Genomic DNA, 25,807 nt, shown 5'->3' on the forward strand with positions numbered 1-25,807 from the left:
ACAAGGGGCTACAGCTGCAGATCTGATCAGCACAGAAAATTAAAAAAAAAAATAATCAGGTAATCTGACATCAAAAGAGGTGATAAAACCTTGTAGGAAATTCACTTTACTGGGAAAAAAAAAAATAATTAAGTACGGCATAGAGGTGAGTTATCTGGCTACTATACTTAAGGCTTTTACCAGAACTCCCCTCCCCACCCCCCTGAAGGGTCATTAGGTCAGGAAGAAAGAGAAGCTGCTGACATAACCCTTCTACTTCACACAGCTCCTTGGGACTTTCCCTAGGCAGCACCAACCTGGCAAACACAATGCCATGAGGGATTTAAAGAGACCACAGGAAAAGAGATGCCAATTTCTATAGAGCTTACAGACAGAAATAGCCAACACTCATTCCAGCAAACAAGCAAAAAACAAGAACAAAAACAGAAGGATGACCTGGCAGCTAGCTAATTAGCAAAAGCATTACAGTCAGGACTTCCAAGCACCAACAAGAACTAAGCAGGATATACACCTTTATGCAGGATTTTTTTCAGACAGAACAGAGAATGATGTCTGGGGAATTCTTTGCCAGTCACTTTTTGCAACCAAAATACACAAGTGCTAATTAGATCATGCCAAGTCTTCATTTTCACACTTCCAAAGCTGCTCAATTAAAAGTATGTGTTTTGGCACTGCTCTCTGTTTCAAAATAGTTTAGACAAAGCTAAAAACAAAGAAATGCTTCAACCCCAGGAGGTGATACAGCTGAAGACGGATGAATCATTAGTGTACCGGAAACCTAAAAAACTCGTCAAAGACATAGACAGACCTACTTTCATGAAACAGTTATTGCCTGACATGACAGAACACAGAAAACAAAAATAAACCAATAGAAACAGTGAGAAAGGAAGGGAACATATAAATATGACTGCCTTTTTCGGCAGTTAGTAGATCAGCACTCTGTCCTGCAGTATTTTCCTGGAGTCATTACCAACAGTTTTTAAAAAGCCTCCAGGTAGTTAAGGCTGGGACAAAAACTGGAAAGTGCAGATAGAATCTGGGACCTTCAAAAACCTACACCAGTTGTCTTATCAGTGAATACATGCTGAGAAATGATGTCAAGTACACAACTACTGAAGCAGTGAGGAATTTGTGGGAAAAGATAATCAGGGGGAATTTTAATTTATCTTTCAGTGTTTTGAGTGGCACCTCTTAAATAAGACAGTTGATTGAAAGCATCACTTGCAATTCTTAATTGTTGCAGAGAGAGATGTTGCCACAGTTACAGGTTCCAGGGCATCGAGCTGTATGTTAATTGGGTGAAGGACAATACCAAGCAGCAAGCAACTAAGATTTCCTATGTTAGCAGTGTTAAGAAAACTGCTATTGATGCATATAAATCACTGGCCACTTTCCACTGTGTGCACCAAGAATGGACTCATACCCAGTTCTTGTGATGTGCCTAGCAGTTAGGACATTAGCTTCAGAAATCTGAGGAGAAGGGAATCCCCTCATAGCAAATAATGTCACAAAGTTAGGACAGGAGGCAGTGGGAGGTCAGGAGACCTCCTCAACCTGGCTATACTTTGCCTCATCTGGAGGAAGATACAGGAATAATGTTTGGGAGAAGGCACAACCATCTCGGCCCTTTGAAGCTAGCAGCATGCTGCTTCAAAAACTAACGATGAGACTTCAGATACCTTTATCTTAGATAGTTACAAATTACCTTGCGCCAACAACAAATTTAAGGCACCACATCCCTGATGACAAATATCTTCTGTATCTCCAAGAACCATGTGGTTATAAATGAGGTCCCACATCTTGCACCGAAGAACCTGTTGTAGAAAAATCCCTGTCACTCCTCCAGCTCCTGCAATTCTTCATTTACATAAATCATCTCTATTGTAGATTCCTTGTCCCTCTGATTTATGGCTTTAAGAAAAATAAACATGAGTTAAGGAAATGAGGGAAAAGAGTTAATGAGTCAACCTCAGTAGCTTTGACCACATGTAAATACAGCAGCCAATTGTTTCTCTACCAGCCGATAGCAAGAACAAACAGGCAAATAGATATGTAGCACTTTTCCTTTTCTTCAGAACTTAGGATATAATCCAAACCCACCTCACCTAGGGACTTTAAAGATTAACAGCTTTTTAGTGTCATAGTAGCTCTTCGTTTCTCCAGCTATCAAGCTAAATTAGGGGTACAACCTTCTTAAAAAAACAGAGTATAACATTTACAAATTTTAGGCCAGGTGGGATTTTTATCATCAGTACACTTTATTTAAACTTACTCCTAATTATGTGGATCTGAAAGAAACCCAGACTATTAAAATCTGCACAGTGTTTCAAGAAAGCGTTTATAAAAAGTTAAGTGAGTTTAATGTGCGTGACATTCCAAAAACCAATCCCATCACAACAACAGGTATCCTGACTCTCTCTTATAAGGTGCGGCTCCAAATACTCATGTGATATCACCAAATAAGTCTCCAAACTGGCAAAAACCAAACAGTTCTAAGAAATACTAATTCCACAGGAACCAAGAACTAAGAAAAGTCCAAAATGATAGTGGTTATATAAGAGACTGGATTAAGAATAATCTATTGTGATGTGTGCATATTTACAGAAGACTTGGAAGAACAGAGTTTAAAACAATCACTTGAAGAAAAGTTAGTTGTTAAAGGAAACAATTTGCTGTACTAGATTATATTCATGTGACCAAGGAAAAAAAAGTGAGCAGGACCAGAGATCAGGTATTAAATGTTGGCTTGACTCCTATTCTAAAGTAAGATCAGATTCCCCCAAGAGCACTCCCTTTCATCCAAGATGAAGCTCTTAGAGCAACACGCACTGAAATTTAGTGGTATCTCACACAGCCTGAAGTCAGTCCCATCACAAGGGTCTTATCTGTCATTATTCTACTGGGGATATAACAACTGACCACATGTGAGATGAACGATTATTTAATACTTGACTGATCACCTAAGGGTAATGTTTTTATTTTATTCTGCATCTGTGCAGCCAAACCACATCTGCAATGTAATTCTCCACTGGTAGGAGAGGATGCAAACAGTCAATAAAAAGAAGTTTGCCTTCCTACCTAACTAAACAATTTGGCTTTTAATATCACTTTACGCAGCACAGAAGGAGGAAAAATAAAAAGGACATTAGATTGTTCAAAAACTCTGTACCTTTCTTGTGATTTTATTATTTGGGATCCTGGTTTTGGCTTTTCCATCAGACAGAGGCAGGTATTGGCAGGAAACGTCCTTCTCAGGAAGGCAAGGTTGCTCACAACATCCAAAAAGCTGGTATTTCTGCCTCCTTGTTTTATACATCCAGGGGGAGGCAAGGGTTGAACGCAGGACTGGGTCATGGCAATTGCACACAACCCAGATCATTATAGTAATTTTATCATTATATACCATAAAATGTATGCCAGGTCTTGCTATTAAAACTCACTGTGTTAAGACATCAGTTGATTCACTTCAAGTGATATTTGACTAACAAAATGTGAAAACAACATCCGCAAGAAGAGTAAATTTAACGCCACATATGCCCCAGTGAGCAACACTTCCTATTTGCTCAGCTTTTTTGCTATCAGTCTACTGTACTGCTGTTCCACATCCAGCCAGTTTGGAGCTAAGCAGAGCCTGGAAGGAGCCATACCAGCTAACAGTGAAGGTCCATCAAGGCCCAGCAGTGTGGAAGAACATGTGGCCATCCAGAGAATGGCACAATCAGAAAGTAAGCATGTAATCCAGCTTCTCCAGATTCCACCAATTTGTGGTTTGGGGATTTGCCAAGATGAGGAGGGGTATGCATGCACATGTGCGCAATCATCAACTTACAGCCCACACTGTAAAGCTTACAGCAAAACAAAAAACCCAACTACCCTTCCTCCCTACAGTATCCATTAACATTTCAGATTTGCTAGAGCTCTGCTTTTCTGGACATCTTCCTAGCTGGCTTCTTACGCTTCCCACTTTACTCCTGGATATCACGAATTACACTTGAACATTTTTAGCATGCCAGAACACTTACTATTTCAATAATGACTTCTCCAGAATTTTTTTATTATTATTATGAATGTAATGTTTCCAAACAACATTCTTGATTGTTAGACTCCAACAGTATTGCTGTGATAACCCTCTAAGAACCCCATCTCCTCCTGAGTTACTGTTATCCTTACATTAGCTGGGAGATTTTGAGAAGAAACTGACTCTCAGAAGAATTTGGTTGAAATGAATCATTATTCACCAAGGCAAATCCAAAGCTAGCATCCCCTCTGGACAACTAATGGTTCATAGGTTTTCACCAACAGTTGGAGGCAGTGACTTGCCAGGATATGCAACTCTGTTCAAACTACACATGGTGATATTTGTGATGTCTCCTTGAGTCAAATAGTTCCTTCTATGCGCTTGTTCTTAATTATGCCAATAACAGCCACAGCTGGGAAAAGTGAACTGTAGTTTATGTCTTCTGTACAGAAAGTGTTTAAATATTTATCTCTGATGTATGACTCTAGAAGAGGCAACTCTAAGATCTCCTGCTGCACTGGATTGTATCTGACACCTCAGTGTCGAACAGAACATGTGCTTTCACGAGTTATAAAGAATTACTATTTCTATCACTTTCAGACACTTCATGACTAAAATGCTGGACCCATTATCCAGGAACACATGCTGTACGTAAACGAACAGTTCTACATCCTTGGCCTTGGAGAACTTCTGACAAGATCAAAAGAACTGAAAATAGTGCAAAGGAACACTTTAAGCTGAGGAGGAAATGATTCATGAAACAACAACTGCCACTTGCAGGCAGCGATTGCTGAGAAACTGACAGGTTAATCTGTCATTATTTTGTGTACATATATAGTATATGTTATCGTTGTTTTCATATACCACTGCTGCAAGCAGATGCAGAACTGGAGATGTCTCCTGCATACGCAGCAAGCAACAGGGAGTTGGACCCCAGAATTCCTTTCAGCCAGTTTTGAGCAGCAAAAAGTCCTCGTCTGGGTACTGTTTTCAGACTAAGACTCTAAAATTTCAGCCATAGTATACAATGCGTGAGACGGTTGTCATGAAAAACACTCCACGCTATAAACTACTACTTTAAAAGCACCAGAGATTGGGCCAGGAATCCAAGCCCCAAGTGATATCAAATGACTTACTATGCTTGCAAGAAAAACCAAAACGGATATCTGAAATTAAACAAATTCTGTCTGGCAATTAAGCAGACGGTAAAAGAGCAAAAAGAAGTTGTGAGGAAAGATGGGTTACGTTTATCCTTTATACTGACATGCTGCTTCCCTCCTCGATGAGCCTTAGAAATATTGCTGTAATCATCATATCAACATTTTTTTCCTTCCAGTAATTATGTCACTGTATAATTGAAGCTCCTGAAATTGATGTAAGCACAACTCCATAAAATATAATAAGAACCCTACGGGTGGAAGTTAAAGTAGTAAAAATCAGTCAAGAAATAAACCATCATTTCTCTTCTTGATCAGAGTAATTGACAAGGACTGAGGTAAACCCTCTGTCACTGACTTTCTTTTATCATGATGTTCTTCCAGAAGATAAAGGGACTGATTCACGGAAGCCCTACAGCTTGAAGTAAGAAGGGGACAGTCTAGCTAACTGCAACGATACTCTGACTTCATTCGCAAAGAGTAGGTTAAGTACCTGGAAAAACAGCCTAAGTCAAATACCTTACTTTGCAAAAGCTAAATATTTGAAAGTTACCATAGCACTTCAATATTCCCAAGATGTAACACAAGAGGACAGGAGAGGAACTTCTGAAATACAACCTCCAAATGCGGTCACTGCAATGCATGCCGCTTGACCCTGGCAGGAAGCCGATGGCCACCTTCTTGAAGAGCGCAAGATAACAAATTCCAAGGACAAAATGTCTCTCCCTCAAGCTGGTGGTGCCACCCTGAAATTGTTGGCTCTTGATCAGAACCAATAGTAAGCAGAGAAATATGAACTGACAAACCGATCACCGCTGAACTGCAAGCAGCTCTCCCAGGGGATGTACAAACAAACAGGGCTTTAAGACCAGACAGAATAAGCACAGGGAGGACCACGGTAGCTCATCCAAGCATGTGATGCACATGCTGGGAAGGCTATGATGTTGAGAAATTCAAGTCTGATAAATTTCCCACCACTGAGCCAGGAAGTGGAGAGCTGGAGGAAGAAAATACTGATGTCCCTCTCAAGAAGGTATTACATAAAGTATAACCGCACATCTAGAGTATTTCACCATCCCCTTACATTTCACTGTGGCATTGATACCTGCGCGTAAGGTATCACCATTACAGGCTCAGCAGAACAGACTATCCCTGGAGACAACTGCTCTCCAGACAGTGTTTTTCTCTCACAGGCACTTGACCCGCAAAGACTGACTCATTGGGTACAGGGCAGCTCTTAACTTTCTCAATTCTTCAAGTAAACACACAGATTTCCCTATCCAAAATCCATAGTTTTACCACTCGCAGGTTTTCCCCCTTCCTCCCATTTACACACATAAATTGAACCGAGGTTCCAGCTAAGTCAAGTCCTGCTGTTACTGGGATCAGCATTACACTGTGACTTTGCACAAAGAGGTCCACAGCAAGAATCACATGCACTAGCAACAGGAAGATCTTCCCTCAGAGCATCCAGAGGCCATCCAGGGCGCTTGAAACTCAGAAGGCACAGACTCACCACGCTGCTGTAACAGCAGCCTTATCTCATGCAAGACACTGGTCTACCAGCAAAAAATCCAGCTCAGTTCTCAGTGGAGGGCAACCTAATGAGTTGGGAATAGTGAAACATAAAAATGATCAGCACACACATCTCCATCCTAACAAACCAATATGTATAGAGCCTCTAAAGTCTCCTCTGAGAGCATCAGTTATATCATACATCTGATTTACATTTTTCAAGGAAATAATTGAAAGCTCTTCAGCTTGTTCCAAAGTCCCAACGGGAAGGAGAAAACCCTCAAGATGTCTATGTGGCAGCTTTGCAGTAGCATGAGACTAAACAAATGGAAAAACCTAAAACAGGTTGCGACAGTTTATCATTAATCACTATGAATTACTTGGCACAATGCAGTATCTTCCAGTGCAACTTAGTGGCACCTTTCCCAAAGAACTAATACAAACACGAGTGCATAGCAAGAGAATCAGGGAGCAGGGGAAAAGGGATGTCATCGCTGATTAAGTTGCTGATGGCAAGAAACAAAAAATGAGACTACACAGGGCAGCACCTGTGTGGCTAAAAACATGACTGGCATGTTCCAGCTACTTCATTTGGCAAGGTTAAATTCACCACAGAAGAATCATAATCATACTACAAAACACTGAAGTCTTCTGAATTGCCTCCTTGCAGTCAGACATCACTTCTCCACCAGTTCTATTTATTCTAGCATTTGCCCAGGACAAGGACAATATTCTGAACTTTTCCTCTTGTATCCATAAAAGAACATTACTGTTGTACATATGAAGGAATGAGGATATATAAATGGAAAACTGCAGACAAAGCTTCTACCTGGCAGGTCCTGGCAGAGGATCTAAGCACCCAAACTGGTCCATTTTTTCAACTATATGAAATAGTCTAACACAAAAGATAATTTACGTATATGGATTTGGTGATCCAAACATATAGTAATCATCACAGCTTTAGTGAACTCTGATTTAGACTCTTGAATAGCTACCAGAGAAATTTTGCTTTGACCCTCAAAACTGGTTTTCAGAGGTTACATAGATAGCAGCAGATCTCTTTCCTGTATTTGTATATGGACATACCTGTAATATCTCAGATTCCACTTATGATTCCCTTTTGCATAAAGCAGTTTTGCATTTACATGTGTCAATAAATACTTAGGTTGTTTACTCATTTTACGCACACTTAAAAGGAAATGACAAGTACTAATATGTTTCAAACCATCATTTCCATTGCTATCAGATTTAAACAGAGAAGGCAGAAGGTTCAGCAAAAAGACCGAAGACCTTGCATTTGCAAGCCTAAAACCACATAACTTCAAGCAAAGACAGCCAGAGAAGGTAGACAGAATGATTAAAAAGCACCAGTCCCCACCTTGCTGGAATCACACTCGCTATTACTTTTGTCCAAAAGATATACAATAGTCTTTACACTCGCAAGAAGAGTTCAAAAACTATGTTTGGAAAACAATTTGTGGCAGTTTTGTCATGCTTACATGTGAAAAGCTGTGTTAAAATTGCTAACTGTAGCTTACATCTCCCAGCAACTAGAGAAAAGGAGTAAGAACTTTCCTTGCATAGTGGTGTTAAAAGACAAACCTACAAACAAGATAAAATTATCTAGATGTTTGAAGGAGTTTGAGTTTGATCAGTGAAAGAAAAAAAACACAGAGAGAGTGATCTTAGTGAAATTCTCAGACACGAAAATGAAAAACGGATTGTCCCACATTTGCATTGCTCCAATCATTTCATACATTCTTCATTCATGTAAAGAAGGGTATTACCACAAAATCTGGAGCTGTGACAAGAAAAGCTTTCCATGGACTGAAGACCCACAAATTAGAGAGAATTAATCATTATTACAGTTTTGTGAACAGCACTTGTCAAACACAAGAGCAATTGCAAACACCTACACAGAGCTATCCAAAGCCACAGCATGAAGACAGCTAAATAACAGATATCAAAAGTCACTGCTGACAGCTATGCTTTGAACCAGCCTTGTCATCAGATTTCTCCATATAAGTGATAAAGAAGGCCATTCCATGCAAAGAGTGAGGTTTCAACACTTTAGGTATCATTTCTTCCGGAGGTTGTAATGGATAAAGTGTTTCAATCTACAGCAGTATAAACCACAATTTAGCTAATCTGATTTGTAGCAAATTCTCTGTCTCAGGCCCTAAGTTTAGTGAAGAAAACAGTAATAAGCTCCTTCTGTGAAATCACAGAAAAATATATTGAACTGACCTTCCATTGCTCCTTGGGCAGAAGTTTCACCACCACGATGTCACCATTCAGGGCTCTGTTGCGAGCAACCACTCCATCAATAAAGATATCACGAGCACCATCCTAGTCAGAGAGGAAGAAAAATAAATGCCAGACCAAAACATATTAAGTTACAGTTGTCATGAGGTTTAAAACACTGTCATCAAAAAAGACACACACACCCTAGTGAGACAAACATCCTGCAGTTCTGCACAGAAATGAAACGGATTCACCATATGCCCTTCAACATGCAATATCTTTCAGCAAATAAGCTCTTTTGTATCTATGTGCCAGCACAGTAGTTCTACACTATTTATTCAAAACAGAGCCAAGCCCTCAAGATGTATTGTCTGCAAGCTCTGCTCAGTTCCTCTACAGTTACTCTCGGGAATGGGTAGAGAGTTTTCTGCAGTCACAGCTCTGCACACATTAAGTTCCCAACTCAAGGAAGCAAAGCTATTGTTCAGAACACGTTCACAAGACAGTTCTCTGCAAAGTGCCCTGTGCAGAGCTGCCTGTTGCTCTCCTGGTGAGATGGGAAAGCAGGGACACACAGCTCCGGGGTCAGCAGGTCGGTCTGTGAAGGTGGCCTGGAGAGTAGCTGGGGATGCAGTCTCTTTTTTTTTTTTAAATGAGTTAACACCATATATTCTGCATTTGGCATAACTCATGTTAGAAGAGATTTCAAAATGTGGTAACTACAGGTGCCAGAAGATCTTTTACTGTAACAGACATGTTAGGACACCTTCTCTCAATACTCTGGGTTAAAATCCTTGCACAAGAGCCCCTATTAATTGTATGTACTATGATCATCCACCCCAGACATGTTTGGCATTTGGCTAATCTAGATTTAGTTTGGAAGATTTTCTTTGTGGGGTGAATAAAGATGAAGTTTCCTGAAGATGCCAACACAAAGGTTTTAGTTGTTAAAGGATTGCCAGTTTTGTCCTTTGTTTTGCCTAAATATTGGCAGTGCTCTTGCTGCTTTCATTTCTGCTTCCCCATAATTCAGTATATGAAAAATTCCATGTGTCTGTTTACAGTGCCATGAATGTGTCAAACAATGTGAGCATTTAATATCAACATCAGCAGTCAACATAGTTTTTCTAGAGAGATCTATCTTTGCATAGTTTTGAGGTACAAAAGAAGAGGGTAAGTTTCTTTAGATTAGTACTTCATTGTCTTTCAATGAAAAAAACAGCCTTAGAAGAATTAAAATCTTAATCCCAACTTTAGTCGCTTCTTAGATACACACTTCTGAGTCTCATATGCTTGAGTAAATCCAATCAGAACTACCAGTGTGCTCAGTCTCCAAGAAAAACTTCTTTTATAACCTGAAAACATGAAGCCCTAATATCACATAAATTTCTTACTCTGCTTAGATACCAAAACAATAAAACAGCGGAACCTTGCCACAATGTGAAACTAAGGCCATCCTCCAAGAGACCAAATTACTCTTAGAAAGAAAGGCAGCGGCAGCTCAACAGCTGTGTGAAAGCTGCCTCCCATGACAAGATGCAGAAAAATTGCAAAGCCTCTTGGACCAGTATAATTCAAATTGGAAACTGTTCTTTTCAAAAAGCCAGATTTTTTACACATGGTCTTATCCCTCATTTCTCCCTGCCCTCTCCCTTCTGCCCCAAACTCTTTATCTAAATCCACCACATATATAAAAAGAAAAGTTGGAACTCACTTTTTAAGGAAAATGCCTGCTTTTTTTTTGTCTGTACCTGTAGCTGCTTTGCGCTGCAGGACACAGTCTGGCATTCATGATCATTTGTTTGTTCTATACCTTTTTTCCTTCTCTCCTGTGTCCAAGAAAATGCAAGGCAGAGCCTTTCCCTAGCCCCTGTAAAGATGCCTGATGTGCCACACCACCTAAAGCTGCATCTCCATACTCAGCAAAAGTCTTGTCTTGAATTGCAGCCAGTCACTCTCATGCCAAATGATATACCCCTGTATCTATATATACAGTCCTATATGTGTATGCACACCTATTTTACAGCAGTTAATTTCAATGCCTGCAACAAAGCTGTAATTAGGAAATTGCTGTCAGTTTTGGTTTTGCCTCCAAAAAGAAATATCTCTATATCTTGAGCTCCAGGCTCATGATTGTTGGGCAAACTTACGCACTTCCAAGAACACTTGTGCATCCTACTTTTTCCTTCAGCATCCCCTACTCTGCACAGCTGGCACTTCAGATTACTAATGCAATTAAAATGGCACCAAATCACAACAGAACACAATCACTTGCAAAGTCTCAGCTGCCCCAGGGGTGCATATGCTCTACTGGCTGCAATGGCTTCAAGACTTCTGCAGCCTTCTCCAGGGAGCACAGGGCTCTAACTGCTTCATGGCCACCTGTTAGTATCACCAGCAGTGCTCTCTATCCTCCTCTGACAAGAGGGAGATCTGCAGTGCTTTGCTCTGGAAGTGTCTTCCACAAGCATAGCACAGCCACAGTCACTCCATCACTCGTGCTCAGCAGTATCATTCTTCACACTGACAATGCTATCATTTCAAACCACACTACTGTGGGCAGGGAAGACACTAGATGTGAGGCAAAGATTTAAATGCTCAGGTCCATTCTCTGGGTACTGTAAAGAGAAAGGCCCTAGGCCTTCCCCTCAACTCTTTATGCAACAATACAACAAGCAGACGGAGCACATTTGCAGCAAGAAACACCCTGGGACTTCTGGTGTTAGAAGGTGAACAGCTGTTGCATTTGAGCTCCACAAAGCCATAGCCAAGTCAGAGCTGAAGAGAAAAGGGTACAGTGCTCTAGTCAACAGCAGCAGAGAAAGGGTGATTTTTCACAGCTGCAGCTCTTGCAGCATCTGACAACAACGGGACGTCCTGCAGAACACGAAGGCTGCAAACCCTCCATTACGGCAAATAATGTTGTATGAAGGATAAGCTTCCTAAAGGATCTGTCTTAAAATGAGGATTTTGTCCACACCAGCCAGAGTCATCTTCATCCAGGTGTTGATTCTGCTTGTTATCAGGGACAAGGCTGGTTCTGGTATTCAGTTCCACAAAGGACAGAAAACTAGAAAGATAGCCGAGATAACAACCTTGGCTAACCCTCCTTAACATATGTATTCCTGCATGCAGAACAGCGAGCAATCGACTGCACAAGGCAAGAGCAGGACACTAGGGGTGATCAGGGGTAAAGCTTCACATCCAGTTAAACTCACTTGAGTAGCTGGATTTCTCACTTAATCTTGCATTTTGTAATTTCAGAGAACATGTTTAACAGTTTACACTTAACACACCTACAAGGACACCTGTAAAGGAAGGATCACAGTTCCTTTCACTTATACACAGAGTGCTGCTGTACTGATGTACTGGAGAGCTGCTCTGTACTTCTTCCTCTAGTTAATCTTAATCTATCTTGTGCACCCCTGACCTTCCTCCACCTTTGTAATGCCAGCCTTCTCTAACAAAGTAGGCTCCCAAATCAACAATGTGGACCGACAACGCCACAAATTTCAAGGCTTTCAATCCCAGCCCCAAAACAATAGCGCTGTCAGCAGCAGGGACAACAACAGAGTCAGTGTTTCCCTGTCCCAGAGCAGGCTCTGCCTTCTCTCCCCCCCACCAACAAAACATTTCAATATGAAACTCTCTCCCATTGATGGTAACATTTTGACCAAGTCAGTTCCAGATAAAAAGCCTCAGCTGTGCCAGCTGTGAGGTCACCTTCCCTACTGCAAGTCTCTGAAATTACAAGAGCCTTTCTTTTCTGTCAAAATAAGGAAAGAAGAGAGAAGAGGTGCAAGCCAGTCCCACGTGACAGGAGCACATCCCAAGGCAACCAAGATACAGTTTGCGCAAAAGCGGGCACATGAAAAGGAATCACGCATATTATTTCTGGAATGACTTTTCAAATTAGCTCATGCAGCAGATCGAAAATGGAGAGCATATTTGTTTAGGGAAGATTAACTTAAATCAGTGGAAAATCTATAAAACCTCTGCAGCCATAAACCAAGGGTTTCCGATTACGCTATCTGGTGGTCCTCAAACCTGACTTCAGCTGGTTTCTGTGGGACCCAGCAGTATCCCTAATTTCAGCACCAGCTAAGTAAGTTGTTCTTTGAGGTATAAAAAAAGCAGGATTTGTTTGGGAATATTTGATTTAAAAGAAAATCCAGATCATGTTCATTTATTCCAACTCATTCACCTCTGAGTGACCCTTCGTGCACAGCATAACTCCTATCTTAATGCACCTTTACTTATGAACTTTAAAGCATTGTAAAATTACACTTACTGGAGATGGAATGAAGGCTTCATGGTACTTCTTAGGATTTATTCTCAAGGGTCCCTTAAAAAAATGAGAAGAAGGAGAAAGATTATCCCTGAATCTTATTAATTTTACATAACATCAGTTAAATTAGAGAGCTGTGGGTAATATATCTACTGTGAAACATGAGAGATACATCTAAATTTCCATTATACATTTCAAGTCTTGACAACTTAGCATCTGAGCAATTTCAAGCCAAAAGGCAGTTTCATGATAGGCTTAAGCTGATCTACTGCAGTCTGTCATCAAAGAGATGTTGAATCATTAGTTGTTGCTGCTACTGGGTGAACTGACGATCCAAGCCCTCCTCTTCCCTTCACACATTTTCTGCTGAGCATCCACCAACTTTGCTAACAAACAGACAATAGAAACAATTTGTTTTGCTCTGTTTTGGAAAAGTAGAATGTTGGTTTTGCTTATTTTGGAGTATGGGAGGAAAGCGGAAAAGCTGACCTGCTGAGCTTGCGTGGCAGCAGGTATCAGCCTTATGAGGCTCTGGCTGCTTAGGCTGTTCCTGCGAACAGACAGTAGCAGTAACTCTGTGATAAAGAATGTTTCCAGAGAAGAATCAAAAGGATTTTCCAAAAACAAACATTTAAAGTCTACAGGATTAAATTCTGTTTAAACATGTTTAAAGTCAAACTATCTTAAATACATTTGAAACTCCATGATCTATCTATTTCTGCTTTGTTATCTGCCAACTCAAAGCTCAAATCACCTGCAACAAATTCATATCCCTCTTCCAAAGTAAACCAACCAGTTCTGCTGCTTGAACTCAGGTCCATCCAAGAGAAAGGGAGAGCCAACCAAGGACTTACAGGCTACACCCAAGAGGGTCCTGGGAATTGTGATTCAGGTGACTGCAGTTAAAACTGACAGCATTTGATTCTTAAGGAAATACAACTAAGTACCTGCCTTCAGACAGGCTTCTGCTTTGGGCTGAAACTTTAAAACTTTCTCCACTTGTGTATTTGAAATAATGTTGGCCAATTTGTTATACGAACAGATTCCATCTGTTTGCACTTCTGTGTTAAGCAATCATAGGAACCTCTCATAGGAATTGCTTCCTTAAAAATTTACTGCGGCATATGATTTTTTTATGTATTCTGGGAAATGCTCAGACGATAGGAAAATAAAGCTGATTACATGTGAAAGTTTTGCTGCCTTGAAGAAGAATTTGCAGATTTATGAAGGTTTTCCATTGGTTTTATTTGCTTAAGTTTGGAAATACCAGCACCATATAATCTATATTCTTTAGGCATTATTTGAATACTTTCCTGCAATGTCTTATTTTGTCCCTTATGTAACTAGTATTAACGAGCGCACTAGCCACATGGCAGGCACAACTCATGGCAGACACAACTCAGGACAACGGCACGAAAACAAAGACAACCCACTGGGAGTAACCCTGGGGATAGTTTATGCTTAGGCAAAGTGAGAGCTAACTTGCTGTCATCAGCCCCTATTAACACCGGTACCCACTGATGGCAAACTCTCAACCACCTTTTTTCTCCCCTTATTTCCCAGAATCAGCCATCAAAACCAATATGCTGTTAGTAGAGCAAGCTGCTACAGAGAGAAAGGAAAAAATGAAAAGGGATGGCTGCTCTGCTTGATGACGAGTCAAACAATTCCCATACCAGCATCTACCCACCAGCATAAAGCAGATGAGGGGATATCCTGTGTTACTCTGCAGAATCCCCTTGAATAGTTTGGGACAGCTGTCAATCAGTCAGGTGCAAATGCCCATTATGCTCGTGAAAAATCAGGTTTTGTGTCCACGGTCCAGAAGGCGCCAGAGCGGCTACGTGCACATGGATGCCCAGTTCCAGCAAACACACAGAGAAGCGAAGTGTTACCGTGTTTACCACGCAGCAGGTTTCTCTACATTTTATATGCACTACCTAATTATGATAAGCATTAGAATTCTTACATCAAGTAGCATTAAAATACTTCAGCTCTTTCCTTTAAGCAAGGAACTCCCAAAATTCATCTTAGAAAGCAGATGGGCCCTATTATCTGTGCCTATGAAAATTCTATTTACAATGTTGTACATTTCACGCTGTGATATCATATCTGGAACCAGTCACTCTCCCCATCTGCAGTGAACAACTGTTCTCATATGTCTATTAGGGGGTGAGGATCTGGCTGCAGAGTCTCATGATGTCACACTAACCTTGTATTATTTTACAATAGCTTGCAAATAATAGCTGCTATATTTATCAGTGTTGTTATGTCAGTAGGGCCTTTGTTTTGAAAGGGAAGAAAAAGGTTTGCAGGAATGTTTCTAAAACACTTTCTGATGATTCGTCAGCTTCACACATACTTGCCAAAAAGGTTCCTAACGTTATTGAGCTTCCCCAGCAAGACACAAAAGGGTCATGATTTCTCAAGTTGCTCTGCTTGAACCAGAGCAGACAATACTCAGACTAAACTTCAAGCACCTCAAATCAAGTAGTTTAGAACGGCTATCATAACACATATGCCTAGATTCATGTATGAAACACCAAAAAAGGTCAAGGTCCAAGTTATCTCCTTGCTATCAAGGCCACCTTTGAAAAAAACAATCCATGAAAATCAGGGAAACCTCAGCCTTCAAACCCACAAAAGAACAGATTTCCGAAGAAAAACTCCCTCTTAATGGCAAAGCAGGCTCTGCACCTCTGTACGTGGTGCAGTCTCGCTCTGCCTGACCCCAGCAGCCCTGCAGGGAGGGGCTGGGAGATGCCGGAGGTGTGGAGCAGACATGAGTTTCTGTCTGGTGCTTCACAGGATGATTATGGTCCTTTGGGTCAACGTTCTTTAATACATAACCTGACTTCATCTGTTGTGTATAGCCAACACCATCCGCTTACGTAACTACACAGAAGTTATTCAATCTTGTTTGCCTTCAGACCAGTCGATGCAATTCCAACTAACCTGATACACTGCTTGTTTGCTCACTGCAGGCAGTTTTACGGGCGGGAAGTGGGAAGTCTACACTCTCTTGAGCACCTGAGCTCAGATCTCCTTTCTTGTGGAAGGACACTTCCACACACGTTGCATGATTAAATGACTCCAGGAATCCCTCAGGGCACACTTCTCCATGCTACTTATCGAAAACTCATTATATCAGATACAGTACCAGAAGCTATTAAGACTAATATTATTGACAGACGTCAGCACCCATAAAGATAATACTTTTGTTCTTCCTGATCTAGGACTGGTTAATCTTCACAGCACTCATGTTTTATCTGAGTGATCTCCATGTCTGCCAGTAGTTTCCATGGGTTGGGCTTTCAAGGAGCATTCAGTTACATAGCTGCGTTGCCAGGGTCCAGAAACATCCTCAGAGTTCATGGTAGGGTCTTTTCTCTCTAACAGATCTCTCTCAAGTTCTCACATAAATACATGCAGATCCAGTGTTTCCAGGATGCTCCAGGGGATGGCCCCTGGGCAGAGAGTCATGCTTCTGTCTGGCTAGCACTCATGTTTGCTCAGGACCAACAAATTCAGACCAATAGGTTTGTTCTCCTCTTCCATAGGCTTTTGTGGAGTATTTTTGCAGGTTACCATGCCAGACCAATGCCCTGTTTTTGGGGATTAACAACAAGTATTTGTTCACTATGTCTCTTGCCATTGTACAGAACAGTGCTGAGTATTTGTCCATTCACTAAAATTGCTATCCTGGTTGAGACTGCAATGATGAATTGTCTTGAGGAGATCATAACGATGAATGAGCTGAAGACAAGAGATATTGAGCTGGGATGCCCATGATCTGACAGTCAGTCTTAAATTATTAAATCCAGCTTTTACAGCCTCAACTGTTTCCCTGAGACATGAAACTGGATGAAAGGAAAACAGACACAGCCCAAGAAAGCACATATGACTCTTCCAGTTACGCAGCACATGACTTGGAGTAGACACTACGCATTTACAAGAATTAGGGATTCTTTTGCCAGGGAGCATGCAATCACAGGTCCTCTGGGACTCAGCATTTCAATGGGATTCTCAGGTAGTAGTCATAGTCTGATGCGCCTCATCTGCAGCTGCACTCGACCTCATAGGCACTCTACACAGGCTGCAGTTAATGCTCTCAGGCTGCATTACCAAAAACAGGTGCCAAAAACACTCCAAAAAGTAAGGCAGATGCTTTAGTTGCTGCCATATGCCACTGCAGCCATAGGGGGAAGTCACAGCTTGAGGCTCCCGTTTCTTCCCTCACCATTTGCTTCCCATTGTGGATGTCTATGACGGTCTTTAAAAAAGCACTGGCCTAAGGATCTGGGTAGCCCAGTAGGCCACTCTGGTCATCGGCAGGGATATGCCGTTTCATCATTTTTCTGAAAGCTAAGAGTTCATCAGATTGGTCTTCGGGACAGAATCAGGCAATCTTAGACGTGGAATCCTCATCACACCTCCAGAAATTATGCTGTTACATTATTACACTAGAATTACTATGCAATTATAACAAGAAATCAGACAAAAAGTGAGGTGATGCCATTTGCAACTTCAACATATTGATGAAAGTAAGTATCACAACCTCACAAGCGTCACAACACTAATTAAATGGCAATCAGTATCAGCGTGTGTTTGGGGAAACAATGCCTCAGCTTGAGCGTCTGTTGTTCCCTCACTGATTCCCACATACCTTTTTTCCCCAGCCAGTCTGATCTCACTGGGATGCCAGGTGTGTCCTGAAGAACACTACAACATGTTGAGGACTGTACTACAACAGTGGTTCTAGGATGCTGCCCTTTTCTCCTACTCCTCAGTGAACCTCAGCCCTGCCTACCTTTATGTAAAACTCCTCTGAGATCCAGCTACCCATACAAATGGCAGGTCCACCTCCACATTTTGCTAGATATTCAGAGAATAATTGCTGCCTAATTACGGCTGCAATTCTGCTGCTCCAAATGGAAGCACAAAGTTCGATCTTTGGTCTTTAGAATCTGTAAAATGAGAACGTACTTATCGCTAGCTGTTCAAGGCAAATAACCATACACACACATGCAAAAGACTTTCTGTATCTCGATGGGCTAGTCAGCTCCATCTACTATCCATGCCTTACTTCAGTAAACCATACACTGTCATCAGGGGCTGGGTCAGCCCTGTGACCTTAGGAGAATGCAAAGAAAATTAGGCAAGCAAATCAAGGGTCTAGTACCACTGCCGGGCCATTTGATATTAATTTAACCAGTTGCATGATAGTTTATAATAAGCTATCGCAATGCCTTGGTAGGCACAACCCTATGACACCCCAGGGACCACAGCATTACCTGCACCACCACTCTCCTTTTTTTTTTTGTGGGACAGAGGTTTCTGGGAAGTGTTGATAGATTGAAAAAAGAAGGGTAGATCTGGAAGTGGAGGCGTCTGCACCTCACTGCTGAGGACTAATGAACATCTTTGTGAGGAATTTCAGCAAGAATTATCTTGCTAAATGCATTCATTTTTACTTACACTGACAAAGACAGAGGCTGCCAGCACCTGCTGTGTTTTTCAGCATCATTTGTAAAAGCAAGTGTCTCCACAATAATGACTATCATGGCTAGCGGACCATCCAACCAGAACTCTGCAATTCACCACCAGGGTGGATCAGGAATTTTACAGAACATGCAATCCAACCAAAAACTATACTTCAGCTGAATGTAAAAGATTTCACTCCACTCCTAGAACCTTCTGAGAGAGGGGGGAAAAAAAAAAATCTTCCTTTAGCATCTACAAGTGGTACATCAATTCCCTGTCACGCAACCAACTGACATTGATTTCCAACAACTGCCTGTGATTTCCACAGGTTTACCACAAGAGCATGGACGTTGTATGTTCCAGGCACCTGAATTAGCTCTCCCCTTTTCAGTCCTGAATCTTCTTTTGACATGTAGGCTTCAAATATACTCTTCTTCCTCCCTCGAGTGGGTTTATTTAGATTCTTTCTATCCCCTGACGTTGGGACAGCAGCATAGGATCCTCCTGCAAACAAAAATTCATAAGTGTTATCTTGCCCACCAAACTTGTCCATGTATCTTAACACCAGCTGTACAGAGGCTGTGTATTCAAAGTTGAACTTCTGAGAACAGTTTGCCTAGAAATACTGGCACCAGACTTCAGAGCACCAAAAAGCCTGGAATAATCATACTTTACAAATAATCAACAGTCTTTTACAGCTCATTTTATAGTTAAGAGTATTCATCCCAGCCCATCTTTTAATAGTGCTGAGCACATGCTTCGAGGTAGCTTATTCCTGAAGTGTGTACGCACTCTGCTTTAATACCTCTGGGAGTTCCCAGTTGTCTAGGATTTATTCTGCTGTCTGAATTGTTCATTGTTTCTGTTTGTGATTCAGAGAGTTGCCTCTTCCTATCGAAGTTCTGGGGAGTTCTTGCAGATTCAGAGTTGTTTCTGGTCCTTGCAAACCCTCTCTTTTCTGCACCTGAAATCAAACAGAGGTTTGAAATAACAGAGGAGGGAAGAGGAAACCCATTGCCAGCTTGTGGTCCTGGTGAAACTCATGGTCTGCAGTACTTCAGTACAAGTCACAACTGTGAGTCAAGTTCTTTATCCAAAAGAAACCCTGTCTTCACTAGTTCATTTGTAATCTGTTGGGTTTTTGTGCCTCTTAATCCACCACTAACTTATTTTAGCATAAATAAAACTCTGGAAATTACGATACTAAAGTTGGATACAACCCTTCCAAAATCCTGGGAAATTCATTAGAGCATATAAAATGCGAAATTATTAAACTGTTTCCAAAGCCTCCACCCCATTAAGCCCCCAAGTAGTGAGAAAATATAGCTTCCCTACAACTTAATTAAGTAGTTCAGGAGTCAAGGAGAAAAAAAAAAAATTCTCAACAACCCACTCTGGAGTAATTAACTTTTGAGCTACCAGAGGCAGCACAGCACACAACAACAACACAAAGAAATGCCAAGGCTCCAAACGTCCAGCCTGCTCAGAATAGGCCACGATCATATGAAAATATTCTGCAAAGACTCACGCCTTCCTTCCCTGCCATCACCTCAGCCCCTTCCCTACAGCCAGGAGAGCAAGCAGCAGCTTCCAAAGCGTATGCCAACGCTGTTCCACGGATCAGCACATTGGAATGCAACCCAGCACCGCGCAGCTGCCCTCTTGGCCCTCCACCTGGATACTGAACATGTCATCACAGCTTTGCCTTCCAGCCCCTCCTGGCTATGCTCCCTCGGACCAAGCTTGTACCTGCAAGTCAGAAAACATGCAATGCCAACTTCTTTGCTATGGGACTATCCAAGTTACAAGGCAAATTTTTTCACGTATGGTATCCTTCAGAAACGAAATCGCAGATTGCTTCATAGAATTAAACTGAAGCAGCAAGAAAAAAAAAATGTTTAAAAAGCTGTCCTTAAGCAGAGATCTTTAAAAATATGGTACAATAAGAGAAAACTGTTACTTTACCCAGTCACAGACAAAAAGCAATTTCCATATATAACAAGAGGCAAATTAGCAGGAGGAGGGAGGGATCCTCCTAAATCAGGAGAGGAGACACCAAGACAGGCCGAGGGACAACTCAAGGTGCTGGCTCAGACCAGCCCAGGAAGAGATTAAATGCCACAGCATTGTCTCCAAATCGGATGCTGAAATGAAGAGGGGGGCTCTGTGTTCAGTGATGGTAAGGGCAAAGTAGTTTGGCCTCCTTCTACATGATCAAGCATTTTCATACTCTACGCATGCTTTCAGGGAGGAAACTGTCCGAAGGATGCTGCAGCTGTAACATGGCAAGAGTGCAGCCCCAAATTTAGGTTTCAAGAGATGCAAATGAGGCAATACTACCTGTCCAGACCACATGATGAGGATAGAACTAAAATTAACTGATTTGCAAATGCCCTAAGGATCAAGAGATTAAGTTCAAGAACAGATACTGAAAGTAAAAGTATGGACTAGAGAGATCTGAGCAGAATAGCTTTTGAATTGGCAACACGGTTTGCTCTGGATAGGGTTTTCAGAGACATTTTGGTGAAGGAATTTGACTTAAACTGCAACAGGCGGGATCTCTGGAATACTACTAAAAAACCAAGGCACTAGGCTGATCACCCAGAGAGGTCATGCAATCTGCTTCGTTGGAGGTTCTTAAAAATAGGTGAGATAGATGTCTGCCAGAGTTGGTCTAAAAAGAGTAGTTTTTTCCTTGAGGTAGTGAAATGGATTACACGAGCTTGTAAGGTCCTCTAAAGCCCTCGTTTCTATGACAGCAAGTCACAGAAAATACTACTATGAATTAAAGAACTCGGGATAAAAAGGAGGCTCAATCTTAACATGTAATTAAGAAGGAGCTGAAAAAAAGAGAGCAGAAAACTAAAATGTAGGGGGAAAAAAGAGAAAAAAACGTCTACTGAGTTGGGAAGTGAACTGAGAGCCAGAATTAGGCACTGCAGAGCAGAGCTGCCCCAGCACTTGCTGTGGCCATCGGTTCAGAAAGTTTGGGGCCACTAGTGCCAAAATTAATGCATGGCAAGAGCAAAGGGTGGAGAAGTACCTTTCTGTGCTGAAAGGTGGACAAAGCAGAGGGACACTTGCACATTTCCAACACTTAAGCCTTTGGCTTGCTCTCTGGTGGGATTTCTCATCTGCTCAGACTCGGACACAAACTCAAAGAAAAAAGTTACTCAAATGAACAAAATCTGCTTCATCATAGCTTGCTTGCAAGCCAGTTTACACACAGCCACTTTGGATAAGTATTTGACCTCGTTGGCTGTGACATTTACAGCTAAACAAAAACACCCCTGTTACAAAGCCACAGACAACTGTCATAATTAGCATTCAACTGGAACACATCAAATTCTGCATGACTGTAATTTCTTGTATTTCTCCTTTCAAAAGAAATAGAGTTAACTACAGGTTGCCACCTGTTTCAACTAGATTCAGTATTTGCTTCCGTAATGCACCTGTCCCCTAAAACTGGTAGTTTGAAAAACTTTTCATGACGGGCTTTCCTGCTGTCCCTGCTGCCCAGCATTAATATTCTGATGGATAAACAGACACTATTCCACAAAGCAAACTGTAACTTGACTACTCTATAGATAGCGTAGGATATATTGAGACTATCCTTTCCGAAATAACTGTTATCACAAACTTAGTTAAATTCTATTCCAGCACCAGGTGCGTCAGAAGTCTTACTTCTTCTGTGGTGTCACAGTTGTGTGATTTGTAAGATATAACAAAATCTCTTAGAGTAACATGTCACACAAAGGAATAACACATTCTAGGCATTAAAATAATCAATGACTAAATAAATTCATAAGTAAATAAACATAACAAAAAAATTAAAAATAACTTCAGTAGAAGGGAGACAAAAGTGAAGTGATGGAGAGCTGAGGTTGGTTCATACATTCTAAGAGGAGGCCTGAGGCAACCACAATGCACCAAACATGTCTGCATGTGCAGAACCACTCAAGCTTGAATGCAGAGCAATTCTAATCCAAGACACATAAGTACTGACAAGACACAGCAAATGCAACATGTTTGGGTATGTTTATCTGGCTGCCCAGATGATGTAGAGCTGCTCTCCGTGGATGCAGCCACAACTTGCCTGGGATTTCTAGATGTTCTGCCATTTCCAATGGGAAATAATACAGGAGTTACCATTTGAGGAAAGGTGGTTGACTGTTCATTACTTGAAGTCCTCTGGAAGGAGACATGGGTTGAAACAACCCCAAGACCTGTATCAGGCAAGGAGGCTCGCTACGAAGGTGACAGAGGGACATCTAAACAGGACCAGAAATTCCACAGGTGGAGCAGGGAACCCCTTCAAACCAGCCAAGAGGAAGCACTTGTGGGAAACACACAACTCCCATCTCCACAGCTAAAGAGGCAAGAAAAGAAAAGTGGGTGGCATTCGTGGCTTTCAGAACAATCCACAGTCAGCGACTCACTTTTATGCTCAACATGGGCACCAGCAAAAGGAGCTGAAAGGACGGAGCTGGGGGCTGACACCAACCCCAGAGCCCAGTCCTGCATCCAGTGTGGAGGCAGCAGCGGCCGGTTGAGCTCCGCTGGAAGGACAGCACTGGAGCTCAATCTAGAATCCAAACCACCACATTTCGTCTCTGTCACAACAACGACGACATCACGCAATGGCACATTTTGGTCTTTAAACCTAAGTACCTATTAATCTTTTCTTATTTTGGAAAAAAAAAAAATGCATGCAGGCAGCTTCCCGGAATAACTGATCTGGCTTACAGTAAGAGAAGAGGCTAGATGTTTTAAATCAGCTTCTTTTGACATAATTTATGCAAAATCACTCTATAGTTTAGGTTTTGAAAAGTATTGCATTTAATTAAATTTACATCTGTTAGTCAGTTGATCAACTAGATGGCCAACTAAATCAACTAAAATGTTCAATTAAACATGAAGTTAGCAAGGCCAGAAAGTCTGTAATTTCACATTAAAATTTGCATACTGCTTTACACAAGAAAGAACCAAGACCCTCAATTCTATTTACCAAAAATAAAACATTTCCAACTGCCCTCTAACACCTGACAAGCTATTTGATTACTACCAGCACCAAAGGAAAGTATTCCTCACTGAATTTTCATCAGCACATCCATGATTCCTTGGATACCTCCCCATCCAGGGTCCAGCAAGAACTAGTTTTACTTGAGAGATCTAAGTGAATTCCAAAATATGGACATCTCCGTATAGCTTTGCCCTTTCCTCTCAAAAGGCATCTACCTTGTCACTAGGCATTTTTACCTGTAACTAAACCTCCAGCTCTGTTACCATCTACATTACTTATATTTAACCCAGCTGCCTGGGGTGGGCAGGTCTGAGAGAGCATCACAACAATTGTGCTGGTAACACCTCTACAGGTGTAGGTCTCTCACCCCACTGACAGCCATCTCGATACGTAATGGTTCCTTTTACATTCAAAAAAAGGAAATACGTTGAAAGCATTGGACAGAACAATATTGTTACAAACTTTTCCAACACAAAATACTTCCATCCACTACTTACCTTTATCAGTCCATGACTGGGCATTAACACCTCTGCTAACTCTACTATTGCTATGAGGATTTTCCACTGCTTCCCAGCAGTAGATCGTGATCTAGATATGCAAAGGAATTTTTCAAATACTCCCGCTTTACAGTTAGCAAAAGCGTGAGAAGAAACAGAAGCATATCCCCAGAACTGATAACATGCAATAGAACAATTTGTTATCAGTTAATGAGACACTCTCAACACGTGATTACCAAATACTTGTCCATATTTCTACAATGTTTCATTTCATTGCTGACATATTTCAATGACTTAAACCAATTTCCTTGAAATTTTCCAAGAGGTTCCCTGACATTTAATTCTTCAAGACAACCCAGCTATGTACTTAGTAAAACAGTATAAGGATACACCCATGAGCTAGAAGGCATGGCAGCTACCAAATGAAGGGTCACCCAACACTGCCCTACCTCCAAAAGCAGGAATTAACCAACTAAAGGCAACAAGAACTACTCCGATGCCAGGCCCTGCTTAGTCCTACATTCCCATTTAAGTCAGACTAGGTTAAGCATGGCAAGAAAGCTAAATAAAGCATGTTCCTGCTCATCCTTACCAGAGACTTAACGAAATAGAGTCCAACCATGTGCCATGTTGGCCCTTGGCTCCTAGCACAGTTGGCAAAGCAAATTTTAGAAACCATCAAATTTGGTCTTTTAGCAAATGAATACTCTCCATGACCTGCCAGGAAGTCCTATCTGCAACTTTATGAGCCACTACAGATGCTGATGTGTAACAGGACATATTAATAGTCTTAATACAAGAGTTCACCTGACGGAAACTCTGCCTTGTTTTAGGAAGACATCTGACACCCAAAAAATCCCAAATCCTACATAGCCCCTGAACAACCCATCCCAGGTACTCTTGTGAATCTAACTCTGCCAGCTTTGACGAGCTGGGGAGACACAGTTCCTGGCTGGCAGCTCTGGACAGGCACAGACCTAGTGTGGACGCTGTCGTACCAGGCAACTATTCGTTTCACTCTCCAAAGTCAAATAAACTCGACTAGCAAAAGCATCCTTTGCCAGTACAAACTGCATTAACATCAGGGTGGCTTTGCTAGGATCCCCATGTCCTCCCCTTTCATATGCTTAAATATGCAATTTAAAAGCTATTTGATATTTTCCGCTGCTCAAACAAGCCTCTAAAATAACTCCCTCTCAAATTTTAAAAGCCGAAATACGTTTCTTAGATTGTGTTTAATTTCTAATGCACCAGTGACACCCAGTATATGCCATATTATATATGTGACTAACTCAAAAACTCCAAGCACTTATATGACTACTACAATACCTGGGATCAAATTACCATACACAGGCAAAAACAACAAACACTACTGAAGTGATCTCAAATGCCAGTTATGTCAACAAAAACACTGGTCATAGACAGGCCAGAAGTAACTAGCTATTTATGTTTTGCAAAATCTTTTGCAGATTTAAGAGATTAAATGTCCCACTGATGGTAACAGCCAAGTACTTTTTTGTTCTATGTTGTTTTAAAAGGAAAAACACAAAGACAGCTGTTGGTATAGCTGCTCAGGGAAAG

At 41.3% G+C, this 25,807-nt stretch overlaps 1 protein-coding gene across 1 annotated transcript in view; it reads right to left on the minus strand.

Annotated features, from left to right (window-relative positions):
* DIS3L2 (DIS3 like 3'-5' exoribonuclease 2) overlaps positions 1-19,563 on the minus strand; it is a 174,585-nt gene extending 155,022 nt beyond the window's left edge. The window contains 4 exon segments of the mRNA XM_009698075.1: positions 8,938-9,039; positions 13,226-13,279; positions 19,074-19,210; positions 19,497-19,563. Of these exon segments, the coding sequence (XP_009696377.1) occupies positions 8,938-9,039; positions 13,226-13,279; positions 19,074-19,210; positions 19,497-19,563 (360 nt within the window).
* Between the last annotated feature and the right edge of the window lie 6,244 nt (positions 19,564-25,807).

The sequence above is a fragment of the Cariama cristata genome, unplaced genomic scaffold (assembly GCF_000690535.1).
Source record: "Cariama cristata isolate BGI_N322 unplaced genomic scaffold, ASM69053v1 scaffold20213, whole genome shotgun sequence".
In the NCBI taxonomy this organism is placed as follows: domain Eukaryota; kingdom Metazoa; phylum Chordata; class Aves; order Cariamiformes; family Cariamidae; genus Cariama; species Cariama cristata.